General features: G+C 37.3%; 2 protein-coding genes across 8 annotated transcripts in view; one reads left to right on the top strand and one right to left on the bottom strand.

The window, feature by feature from the left end:
* Positions 1–7: 7 nt before the first annotated feature.
* LOC139959626 (UPF0764 protein C16orf89 homolog) lies at positions 8–8,178 on the top strand. The gene is made up of 7 exons (XM_071957406.1): positions 8–2,048; positions 3,977–4,123; positions 4,562–4,733; positions 4,938–5,049; positions 6,207–6,339; positions 7,079–7,195; positions 8,056–8,178. Exons 1-7 carry the CDS (start codon positions 1,787–1,789, stop codon positions 8,139–8,141), a joined length of 1,029 nt encoding a protein of 342 aa, XP_071813507.1. The 5' UTR covers positions 8–1,786; the 3' UTR covers positions 8,142–8,178.
* A 277-nt stretch (positions 8,179–8,455) lies between these two features.
* LOC139959620 (formin-like protein 2) overlaps positions 8,456–12,323 on the bottom strand; it is a 49,585-nt gene continuing 45,717 nt past the window's right edge. For 2 of the 7 annotated variants that reach the window (XM_071957374.1, XM_071957378.1), the window contains exons 21-23: positions 11,717–11,817; positions 11,242–11,406; positions 8,457–10,327 (exon numbers count right to left, since the gene is read on the bottom strand). In XM_071957374.1, coding sequence (XP_071813475.1) covers positions 9,968–10,327; positions 11,242–11,406; positions 11,717–11,817 — 626 coding nt within the window. In that variant the 3' untranslated portion in view covers positions 8,457–9,967. Of the gene's footprint in view, positions 10,328–11,241; positions 11,407–11,716; positions 11,818–12,323 lie in introns of all 7 variants that reach the window. The other 5 variants (XM_071957379.1, XM_071957381.1, XM_071957376.1 and 2 more) reach the window with 4 other exon arrangements.

The raw sequence follows: 12,323 nt of genomic DNA, 5'->3' as shown, positions 1-12,323 counted from the left end.
TCATAAACAACCTTCACTTACAGAACAATAGCTGCCCAAAAGTTGTCGACGTTTGAAGTGATGTTTTGGTATCGTCACTAAAAGTACGTAATAATTGTGTCAAACTGGGAGGAATAGCCAAACATGATCTGAAGCACGATTTTCGAGGAATTCATTGCTATGTTCCGTAAGTCAGTGCTCGGTAGCACTAAGGGTTTCCTTATATTAAAACTACTCATTGTCTACAGTACAAAATCTACAATAGGCCATTTTATTTTGTAATCAAGTTTGGAATGCCATGCATGATAGGCCAGGCCACTTTACTTTTACCCTATTAGAATCATTGGACATATACTAGATGGTCCAGCCATCACTACAAGGTTATATCCAGGGACGTAGCCAGAAATTTGAAAGAAGGTGGGGCAGCAGAATTTTAAAGGGGGCACTTCTCACAAAGGGAGCATTATTACAGATAACGGAGCGACATGATGTACAAAGAAAATGTTTGCCCAAAATGCCTCCCACGTTGCAGGAAATAAACAATAATAAGAGTATTGTATTAGGGGCCTACGTATCAGACGAACTTTCAGGGGAAGATTGAGAAGGGTCTCTTACAGCTTTCTTCAACCTGAAAAGAAGGCTTTTTATGATATTTCCTGCTTTTACTTAAATTTTATTTTTCGGGTATGTCAAAGGGGAGGGGGGGGGGCGATCGCTCCCATTGCTCACCCCCTGGCTACGTCACTGTTGTATTAACAACAAGGGGTAGGCCAAAATCTGTACTCTTTCGGTTTTCTTATTTGTATGTGTCTTAGTATGTCACCGAGGGGAGAGATTTATAGTAACTCAAATCACGGTATATTTATGCAGATGCATGTATTCAACTTTTACGGCAGCGAGGTCTAAAATAACTTGTTTTCAAATCGGAAATACGGTCCCTGTGAAGAACAATTTAAAAAACAAATGGATGGGGGCGGGTAAGAACTTGCGAATTGTAGGCCCTACTTATAACTTAGGGTCCAATTAGGTCCATGATAACCACATGCTACACTATGACATTGTCCGTGTCTCAGATATGTTGGTGTATATGTTGCGTATATAAGTCACTGCATGATATTTTTCGCGGTAAGCAAGCCCGGTATCCCAGTCATTCACCCCGATCAAAATTGATTTTTTTTTAATGTTTTATAGATCGTTGAAAACACTGCTTTGGTTTTATTATTAGAAATTACCATTTACTAGTAGGCTTAGGCTCTAGCACAAAGACCGTTTTGTTATTACTGTTTAATGGTTTAAACCAAAAACATGTTTCAACTGCCTTTTAAACTATTTCAAAGGGAAATGGCATGGAAAGCGGATTAGGCTATATTGAAACGTACCTATAGGTCTCCGTGTGTAAAGTCTATTTTTCCCATTAGAAACCCTACAGAGCCTTTCCCTACATGCTATTTTCTGTCGGATATTTTCTTGCATGATTATGCGCATACAAGGAATATGTTTATGAAACTATAGCATCAGAATTTCTTTATGTATGAGTATAATTAACACTCGCGCTTCCTGGTTATTAAAACCGATGTAAACAAAGTTGATATATGCATCCCACTGCTTATAGGACGGCAAAAGTATGAATTTAAGATGTTATCGAAATTATACAGTAAGCTGGATGAATATTAAATTGAGGGCACAGCGGGGTTGTTTACCAACGCAACTGATAATGGTACATATTGAAAGGAAATTTACAAAACGAAAAACTGAGGCATAAAACAAATTTGACTGATTTTTTGCTAAACAGAACAGAAAAGCCAAAATGTTCCCATTTCGATGTCAAGTTTACAAATTGTGTCTCTTTGTGATACTTGTAACGGTAATCATTTCTATCATCCTTCTATGGTGGAGCTTTAAAGAAACCGTTCCACAGAAAAGTAACGTCAAACGTTTGTCTTCTCACGTGACTGCTTTGAAACGCCTTCGTTTGACTCTAGAGACGTTGAAAAAGAGCTTGACCTGCATGACCAGCAATCCCAATGCATCTGACATCAATTCTATGGTGGGATTAAGCGTTACAGCAGGTGAGTAGATTTTCTGTTCTTGCTGATGTCAACTCTGTAGGCTTATCGTTCAGAAGTATATATAGTACTCGGTAGTAATGTATTAGAACATGTATCCCTGTTATAAACGTTTGGCGCATTGCATTTATATCACGTGCAGGGGTGGATCCAGGTGGGGGGGGGAGGATGAGGGGCCCATCCCATCAATTATTGGGGCTTTACAATATAACATTGACCATAGCAAGATGTTTTTTTTTTGTGACACGTCTTACATTGAAACTGATGTTTTTTTTTTCTTTCGGTAGTAATTGTTTTTATCGCACCTCTACTGTCTAAATCTGGATCCGCCACTAAGAACCTGTCACATTTTATAAAATAACTTCCTTGGCCTATCGCGTACAAATGTTATCGTGTTGTTGACTTATTCGTTTAAACACTAATTAACATGCACGATGTGCAGGAGTATTAGATATACGCCATGAGACCAACTTGCTTAGGCCATCGTTCATTCAGTAATTTCTTTTATCACTTTTAGGAGTATAATCATATGAAAGGAACAAATTATGGTTAATCCAATCTCCCATCCAGTCACACACGAACAGACACACACACACAACGGTTATAACTTAAAGAACGTATAATGTAGTACTTCTGTAGACGCAACCTGAACCACCTGTGGTCACGATTTAGAAACAAATTCCAGACGAGATGAGCACCGCCATGTTTTTGCTCCATCGCTGTGATATGATTTTCGGATTTCATTTTGTAAGATTCCGTCTCTCTGTTTTATTAATAAGTATGAGTATATATATACTGAGTGCCATATAGAAAGATCTTTAAATAAGTTTAGAGAATTACATAACAGATATGTTACAGTAAACATAGAATTTTAGATATCACACTGATTAATGTCCACACTGTTAAAGTTTTCAAATATTTCCTATTAACTTATTTTTCAAACAAATGATTGGAGATAAATGGCACTGTCTGAACTCCAAAGTATCACCGATTCAACTTTTATCGACCTAATTTTATTTATGGGTTTTATATATCTGAATCATGATAAATGAAGAATGATAACAAGAAATGACAAAACACTGTGCTCCGGTCAACGCTGTACACGAACCTACATTGCTTCGCAACAAAGTTATTACTAATAAATGAATTGAACAATTTTTAGATTACGTTTTGGCAAGACCCTTCACTTAGATTTTAATCAAGCTAAGTAAATTCATAAATTAATCATGCGATGTATCTCGGTGCCATATTTTAAAAATTCCCTTGAAAAGAGAATTGGTATGAAGTAGATAGCTCCAGTATGAAATCTATAGGTCTACCGAGTAAGTACTCATTAAATTTTCTTCCTCCATTTTTTAATTTATAATTTATTTGATAACCATTTTCATAGGAGTCATCCGCGGAGAAGGTATAATTCTAACATCAAACCAATGTGAAATTTGTAACAAAATATTTGAGTAATATTGAGAATAATTCAATACATTCAATTTAGTCAAAACCCGTGATATTGTGCTACTTTCGATGGCGCTGTGCGGAATATTTCAGCAGGAGCCCAACATGGGCTTCACTGACATATCGAAAACTATAGGCTACCGAACTATATGAATTATCTCTCTAGTTTTTAACGAACACTGCAAGGCAAAACGTGCGTGTGTCTTCATTGGGTAGTGTTCTTAGTCGGTTGCGAGAGACCCGCACCCAAATGTGCCTATGGTACCACTCCACGGCCCCGTTCCTCATGACGTCACTATTAATGATTGCCAGCTTTCTAAAGTATATTGAATGTTATGCTTGCCTTCGAGTGAATGCTATTTCAATTCACCGCCATGCACAATCTCCATGCATTCTAGAGTCTTGACAATCAATTTTTGTATGTATATCACTTAATGACTAATGTCTAACCATCCATTTTCACATAAAATGGACTGCAGGAAAGTTAAAACACATTCTACTGACGTTGAAGATACCATTTACACAGAGGGGTAATATACTAAAGACAATCTTAAAGGAATCACTCAAGGAGGTGGAGATGACCAGAAAAAACGTATATGCAACTTTAGCTGATAGCGAGCTGTCACGTGAGTATATTCATTGTTTTTCTTTATCAATAATGAGCTATATGCTACGTCAATTTGTCTTTATCATTGAAGAGGTTTTGATTTTAAACCACCAGGGATTATTAATATAGGTCTATAGGACTGAGTGTACTGGTGTTATAGACCCACCTTTGTCCTCCTGTGGGCCACGAACCCCCATTGGTGTCATGGCGTGTTTCCCGAGAGCGAAGGGTTCCGCCGAAAACAGGGCCTTTAACAGGCATACACTGTCAAGGCAATCAGAATAATGCATTAAGTGCCAGTTCAGGCAATAAAATAAATCGCATTGTCCTGACCTATAGCAGCAAATCGCCAAGCATCTGGGGTGAGGTACGTGAAGCTCACTTGCAAAAATAAGTTGTTAATATAAGATAAATATCTCGCTTACTTAATAGTTTTCAAATTCTCTTTTCTTGGCAGATATACGCCTCTCCGATGGAATATTTCAAGTGGATTTTTGGAATTTCGAGCTTCCAAAGAAACGCTTGACGTTAGGATCGGAATGTGATCGATTCCACGTCGACCCTCGTTACACGGAATTCATCAGTGAAGTCATGTCTAATAAATGTTTATCAGAAGTCTCAGCCCCTCGGTAAGATATCACAGTGACTTATTGTTAAAAGGCACATGGCCAAAAGGACCAAAGTGTATAGGCTATACGTAATTATCGTGTACATTTAGGTTATCATCGCGTACTTTTATATTATCATCGTGAAGTCTAACCATCACATATGGCCCTTTTGGCGTTCCATACTCATTCACTGCATAATAATATATCAATTGCCATTCTCAACAGAGTTGGAAAATGTCGTCTCTCAGAGGAATGCGTAGATCACATGATCAGACAACCTGGATTTAAAGGTTACAGTGGTACACATAAACTGTTTTACGTCATCGCAGCGTTACGAGTAAGTAACCATAGCAACTGTTTATTGCTCTATGAGTTTGTATTTTTTGAGGTGACTTTTATTAAGTTTCCGGTGCTTTTCGATTCTAAAATCCCATACGAATGTAAGTTATTAGCTTGATTAGTTTCATTTCAATAGAAAGTCAAAAGCGAACATTTTCAAAATATCCCAATTTTCGTTTTACATCGTTATTTATACTATGTGAATACTTATATGGGGCGATGAAAGATTGAGAACCGGACAGGAATCATCAATCTTCATTTCCATAAAAAAGGAGGAAAAAAGAGGAAAATCAGCCTGTTAGGCTGATGATTAATTCTAACCTATTTTGAGTTATTCTTTAAAAATGTGTTAACATCAATGTTAGTTAGACAGGTTTTAACGTAGGCTATTGCATAATACTCAATTTCATACGCAATATCATACGGTCATCAAAATGTTACCTTAGTTATATACTACCACTGTACTACTAAATCAAAGCCTTAAAAAGCATTTATGACATTCCAATATTTTCATTTTTACTTACACATACGTATAATCTTAAGTATTAAATTTACTGAAAATTTAGTCCAATCTTGTCATGGGCGTTACAACCAAGTTGTGTTGAGTTGTGATGAAGGGATGGGATATGTATATATATATTACCAAAACCCGCTTTGGTCCTTCTCTTTTCCAGAAAGCTATTCCGTAATAGCGTCTTGTTCTCATCGACTTCCAACTTCTAGAAATAATTATATTTTCAAAGCCTAAAAATGACATTAAGTAATTTTCTGCTTGTGCGAAACAAAATTAGACATATTTGTCCTCGACAAGTAGTCAGCAAGTTGCATATTCTTGACGAATCCAAGCAATCTTTGGATTGATCAAATTTCTTTCTGAATTCAAGATTCTCATTTTATATTCATAAAGCATCGAGTTATTTTTGGAATAAACTAATCAATCATTTCGTTGTTTTTTTCTTCGTATTTATAAAGTCGAAAGGCAAGATGATATATTATATAAGACCCATGCTGATTTAATATTTAATATGACATTAGTATTCTGTTACACCCCATGGATTGCATTTGCTGTCATGAAATCTGCTTCGAAAAATATTTATGTAAGTTTAATTTGAAGTATCATGCAACGAAATTAACAGTTAATGTGAAATCCTACAGATGAACTGTGCTACCAAGGCGCCATTCCTCCGACGGATGACGGTTGCTGGGGGCGAGAAAATGATACAGTACGCATGTGCAATAGCCAACCTTCAGTTCCCCGAGGATCACCAGGATTTATTTTTAGAATACGGTAGGCGAAACTTTTTGTTGTGTTCAGTAATTTTTAGAAAAAGAAAATATATTCTGTGCTTAGTTAAAAGAAAAAAAGGATCTGTTAAGTAAGTATGAGTTAAGTATGAGTATTCCCAAAGGAAGTTTACAGAAGCCTGCTGTGTTCAAACGTAAAACAGAACAGAACAATCACTCAAAGAATAAATTTAGTCACTAAATTCAGTTTGGTAGTTTGTAGAACGTTGAAAGACACTGCTATCATTCCTTGTTCTATTACTAGTACTCTAAGTTTTGAGAAATGACCCTTTAAACAGCTGAGGTTCACATCAGTTAAAGTGACTGGACTATAAAGACTAGCGCACAGGCCATCAGGTTAGTTCCTCAGAAGAAACATTCAAAACAATGAGACATGTTTACAGTTTAGTACAATATTTTGAAAGACAAATGGTGTTGAATATCTTCCACGGATGCTCTGTTGTTCAAATGAAATTAAAGAACATGTTTTGGTTGAGTTACTACAATTGATAAAACAGTGGAAAAACATTGACATTTCCACTGAGGAGCCGACGTTATCATCAACTTAGACTTTAATCTTTGGAGCCTTTACTATAGGGCCTCTAGGCAGTTGCCTCTTTTGCCTCTTGAGGCACTGATATATAAAGTTCAGTTTAACAGGTCCTATATGAGAGAAATCATTATACCACTCCTGTCAATCACTGACAAATGACTTGAGAGATTATCCTTTTCTACTTTTGCAGTTCTTTTTGGTAGTATAGCTGGATATGATGAAATTCTCCAAGATGAATGGTTAACCAAACTAACGGAATGGCAAGCAGAAGATGGCTGCTACTACACAAGTGCCCTAGGATCGTTAGGTGAGCCTGCACTGCAGCAATGTTGTTGCAATATTCTATGGAACGCCAAATGGATCACCAGGTTCAATGTTCTGACAGCTATGTCCATAATGTTTACAGAATGTTTGCAGATATGGGTGTATTCTGTCAAGCAAGAAACAAGATGCACATCAAATATATAATTTACCTGCATATACACATCTTTCAAAACCATCTGATAGTTGTTACTTCAACATCCTTATCACATATTGTGATTCCCTGACATTTATCAAGTTTGCATAAGCAGATACCATTAATGGACTTAACATCCACATCACTTAACATACTCATTTCTCCAGTCACATTTCTGGCTTGAATACTATATATGAACATCATCATATTTGGTGACCCATTTGGCGTTCATTAGAGGAATGATTCTTTTTTTCTTTGTGTTACTGTTCTACTCCAAGCAGGGATATATTGGTCAGTGGTATACATCTGGCCATTTTCATATCATTTTCCTATTCCCGATATAACATTTTGTTATATCCTGCATTGGTCTCTTAGCAACAGATGGGATGAGTGCATCAACTATTAATACCATTCAGCGTACAGAGGGATACAACCTTCTGTCTCACTAAATATTTCCAATCATCTTACTCGAAAACCCATCCCCTGGCTTAAGCCTACTTCAAGGTTAGACGAACGTATTGAACATGGGTGTGCCAGAGCTGGGTATTCTGATGAAATATAAAACCTTGTACACCATCTGTGTGAAGATGTGGATCGTCTACATGACGTATGTAATAAAAGTAACTTATACAGATAAGGTTAACCCATTATGTGTTACTTTCCACTGATCTGTATGTAACTGAACTGAATTATTTTCTTTTAATTCCTAGGATATTTGGAGATGGTTCATAAGACTGCAGTTGCCGTTGGTGTGCTTGGATCATACATCGCCCTCATTATATCACAGCTGCTATAGAGAGAGAGCATCAGCGCTAACCACGACTGACTGACTTGCCATATCAACAGAGTTTGTTTTTGGTTTAAAGGTTCTTTTGTAGGTTAAAACAAATAGATAGCGGAGGGAGAAATAAATATGGATCGTGAATCCAAGCTTCCATGGAGCTGCAAGATAATGTGCTGGCTGCTATTAATGTAACATCGAAATTGGAACTACTACTATTGGGCAAGAATATACAGCTGAAGCAAAAGAAGCACTGTAAAAATTCATTTCAATAGAAACCAGTTTATTTCTTTACAAAAAATTTCATTTTTAGTTACAAATCATTCTGAAAGGTTTACAATAGATAGCTCTTAACAGAAAAAAGGGAAAACCGTTTTTCTTTGTATATCCCAATATGGCAGAATATCATCATCAGTGATTATAAATTTATTTTCAATCGGAGGTAAATTTATTTACATTTCTCTACAGAAAGAATACATTTTGCTTGTTATTTCACCTGTTCTGCTCTATGATATTAATTAAGCCTATTAATTTAATTTTCAATACTTTTCTCTACAGAATGCGTTTCTCTACTGAATACTTTTCTCTACAGAATACTTTATACTTGTTTCGTCTACTCTATTTCATATATATATATATGTATTTCTAATAGCACCTTACTGTTGTTTATCATTTCATGAAAGACTTTTTAGTATTAATGAATTGAACCTATGACATGTTTCTGTAGCCACAGGAATGGAATGTTACTGTAGAGTAGGATTTACATAATACCATCATCATCCATTAGTAGTAATTTTGGTGATTAATCATCCATTTTCAAATTATAGCATCAAAAAAGCAATTTTCATATATGATAAAACATCAGTGTGCAATTTGACCTCTAAATAACATCTTTATTTCAGCTATTACATGATTTTCCATACAAATGCATTACCTACGTAGTACTGAGCACATCTGAGACGAAAGCAGTCTTATTAATTATATATATATATATACATACATAGAACAACTGTATAAGCCTTACATGGAAGAACTAATAATAAATATATAAGAAATATAAATTCTATACAGTTTGTGATCTTCACTAGAATGCTCCTCCCAATCTGCTGACTAGAGGCAAAACTGTCCCTAACTGATTTCAAATAAAGGGACCATCCATGTATTATGGTTGTTACGTGGTTACCTCGTCTTTGGTCATCAGTTCAAAGCCCATCCCTGGACCGTAATTTTCTTAATAATAATTGATATTTATATAGCACTTTACACCAGCGATAAGTCTCAAAGTCCTTTACAGACGTTATATTACCCCTGGTCAATGATAACCTGTCCCAGAGACTATCCCTCCAGTCTTCAGCAGTTATATACTGCACCCAATGACAATTTACCTCACAGGTACCCATTTAATCCCTGGGTGGAGAGAGGCATGTGAGATAAAGCATCTTACACAAGGACTCAACGTAATGAACTAGGCAGGAATCGAACCAGCAATCCTTGGATCACGAGTCCGACGCCTTAGCCAATTGGCCACCACACGTTTCTTAACTCGGTCAGTTTTGCAGTGTTGCCTCCAAGGTTTAGAACTACTCTGGAACACTACACCATGCAGCAGCAGTTCATGAGTATTCAGTCGGCCCCAGAACCATGTTCTGAGTGCACCATTTTGTGAACAGGGGCCGGCTCCTGGTGACACATTAACATTCTTTACATTATTCTCAAAAAAGAGCATAAATACCATTTTTTGCTACCAGCTGCTCTTCCGGTCTTCTCAGTTCGGGAGGAAGAATTTCTACTTCAATCGACAATATTCGATTTGCCAATTTCAGACCATCCAGGTAAAATTGCTACCTATTTATGCCATTTTGGACCTTCACTTTTGGTCCACCATTCACTCGGTTTACTGGGCTCTTGTGCGGACTACGATTGGTCAGAGAAAAGAATCCGTTGTTGACCTCTGTCGGGCCGTGTCTGCCCTTAGTGTAGTCGCTGTCCCGTTGTTGGGACCCGACCTGATGAGTACCACCGTTAGTGAGTTTAGCTTTGCCGCCATCATCCTCCTCCAGAAGTCTACCCGGGTCCGTTGAAGAACCTGCAAAGAAGTTCAGCTGGTCCTTGTTGGCCCTCCTCGGTGAAGTCGGCCCATCCTTGGTCAATCTTGTAGGTCTCATTTGGAGTTTACTCTTCTCATTGTCAGCTTCGGCTTTCTGTTAAAGTAACAGGGATCGAAAAGATTAAATTAAATGCCTTCACAAACAACAAACTAATCCCTGTATCCTTTTTGAAACTATCGTTATGCCTCATGGTCAATTTACATAGGGATGGTCCTGTATTCCTGCAACGAGTGCAGTAATCGCTTTTCATGAAGCTGGCCTCATTTAATACCTGATCTCAAAGGCTGTTGCTGCTCCTAAACATGCAGCCACGCCTATTATTCATGCATTGATGGATGGTTGCATAACGTGGTCGATGTAGAGATGCACAATCACTTTATTTTAGATAGGACCAGCCCCTCCGACCCCTCCCCCGTCCCCCCTCTGACCCCTTCCCTTCACTTTTGCTCTTTCAGTAATCTACATTGGATGGTTAGGAATGAATCAGCCAAACAAGATTTCTTCCAAAAAGAGGGAGAGTAGAGGTATTTTCTAACCTTTGGAAACTGTAAAGAAAACAAACTAAGAATAAATTAAGAATCACTGATGGACAGACAGCTAACTTGGACAAATTAATAGAGCAAAAACAGACACACTAAAAGGAGATGTAAGATGAAAGGAAAGAGTGATGAGAGGATGAAGGGCTGTGAGGGGTGTAACAATGGGATGAAGGGCTGTGAGGGGTGTAACAATGGGATGAAGGGCTGTGGAAATAAACTTGTGTAACAATGGGAGGTAATTAATAATGGAGGTAATTAGTAATGGAGGTAATTAGTAATGGAGGTGAAATGGAAGGAAAACCTATGACATTGAAGATAAAAGATGAGAGGGGCTGGGCAAGGGGGGCAGAAAATACCTATGCAGGTATTTTGTAATATTTTTTTTCTTCACAGTGAATAAGGGCCATGTTATCATACAACATGCGATGTTTGTAATTTAATAGTCCCTAGGTTATATTTACAACTTACTTGATATTCAGTAGAAAATGCTGTAAACTTCTTGAAGAAGTCTACTGGTTCTATCGTCTTGTAATTTTCACCGTACAGACTACAGGCATGGTGGTAATGTTCCTCAGCTTTACGGAATCCCTCCGCGATTTCTGAGATGGTGTCGGAAGCTTGTCTTGAAAATTCGTGAGGGCAGAGATGTTAAGGAAACCAATTCAGTTAAAGAAACAGTTTATAGTACATCGCACAGAATCCTTACAGCAGTGCACAAAAAAGTATGCAAAGAATCTGTAACAAATGTTTGACTTTATGGATCCATCATGAGTAGCATGGACGAGCATTTCTAAAAGAGCATCCTGAATTATGAAATGCCTCAAACTCTGGCAGACATGCTAATGGTAGATCAAAGAAATCTGTATTAAAACAAATATTAAAATTGAAATAAGCAACTTGGTTCCTTTTTCATACATGTCATACATGTCATATATAAGGATATTCCTATGATTGTGTTGTCCGGTTGCCTGTCTCTCTCACTCTTGGCCAACTCTAGACCCTTTCGTAATCCTTGTATATCCATCATCAAAGAATCCATTGATGCTAGAACGTACAAAAGGTAGAGATGTTTATGCATTACATAAGCTCTACAACAGAAGGGGATGGATAGGAAGAGGGAGAGGGTGGATAGGGAGGGGGATGGATAGGGAGGGGGAGGGAGGGGGATGGATAGGGAGGGGGTGGATATGTAGGCCAAAAGGAAGGAATGGAAAAGTAAACACACAGTCTACTTTCATACAATTGTTGACATTGAACAAAATTCCAAGTTAACAAAGATGATGCTGTAATTATGGAAATTATGAATAAAGATTTTACATGGCCTAAATTTTCTGGAATACACTAGAAGAGAAGTCTGGTGGATGCTGGACAGAAGTTTCTCTTTCTAATACTAAACTTCAATCTTGAAAAATTCAGCCCGACAGCTGAATTACTTCAACGGTCTCACTATTAATTCAGAGCGAGGGAGAATGACTCATGCTTTCCTAATAAACATAAACATTCCAGGAACTGCAATTTGATAATGAAAGTTCACTTTAAATGAGAATACA

This window comes from Apostichopus japonicus, chromosome 19 (genome assembly GCF_037975245.1).
Source record: "Apostichopus japonicus isolate 1M-3 chromosome 19, ASM3797524v1, whole genome shotgun sequence".
Lineage (NCBI taxonomy): Eukaryota > Metazoa > Echinodermata > Holothuroidea > Aspidochirotida > Stichopodidae > Apostichopus > Apostichopus japonicus.
Note: the sequence above shows the minus strand (reverse complement) of the source record. Positions and strands in the feature narration are given on the sequence as shown.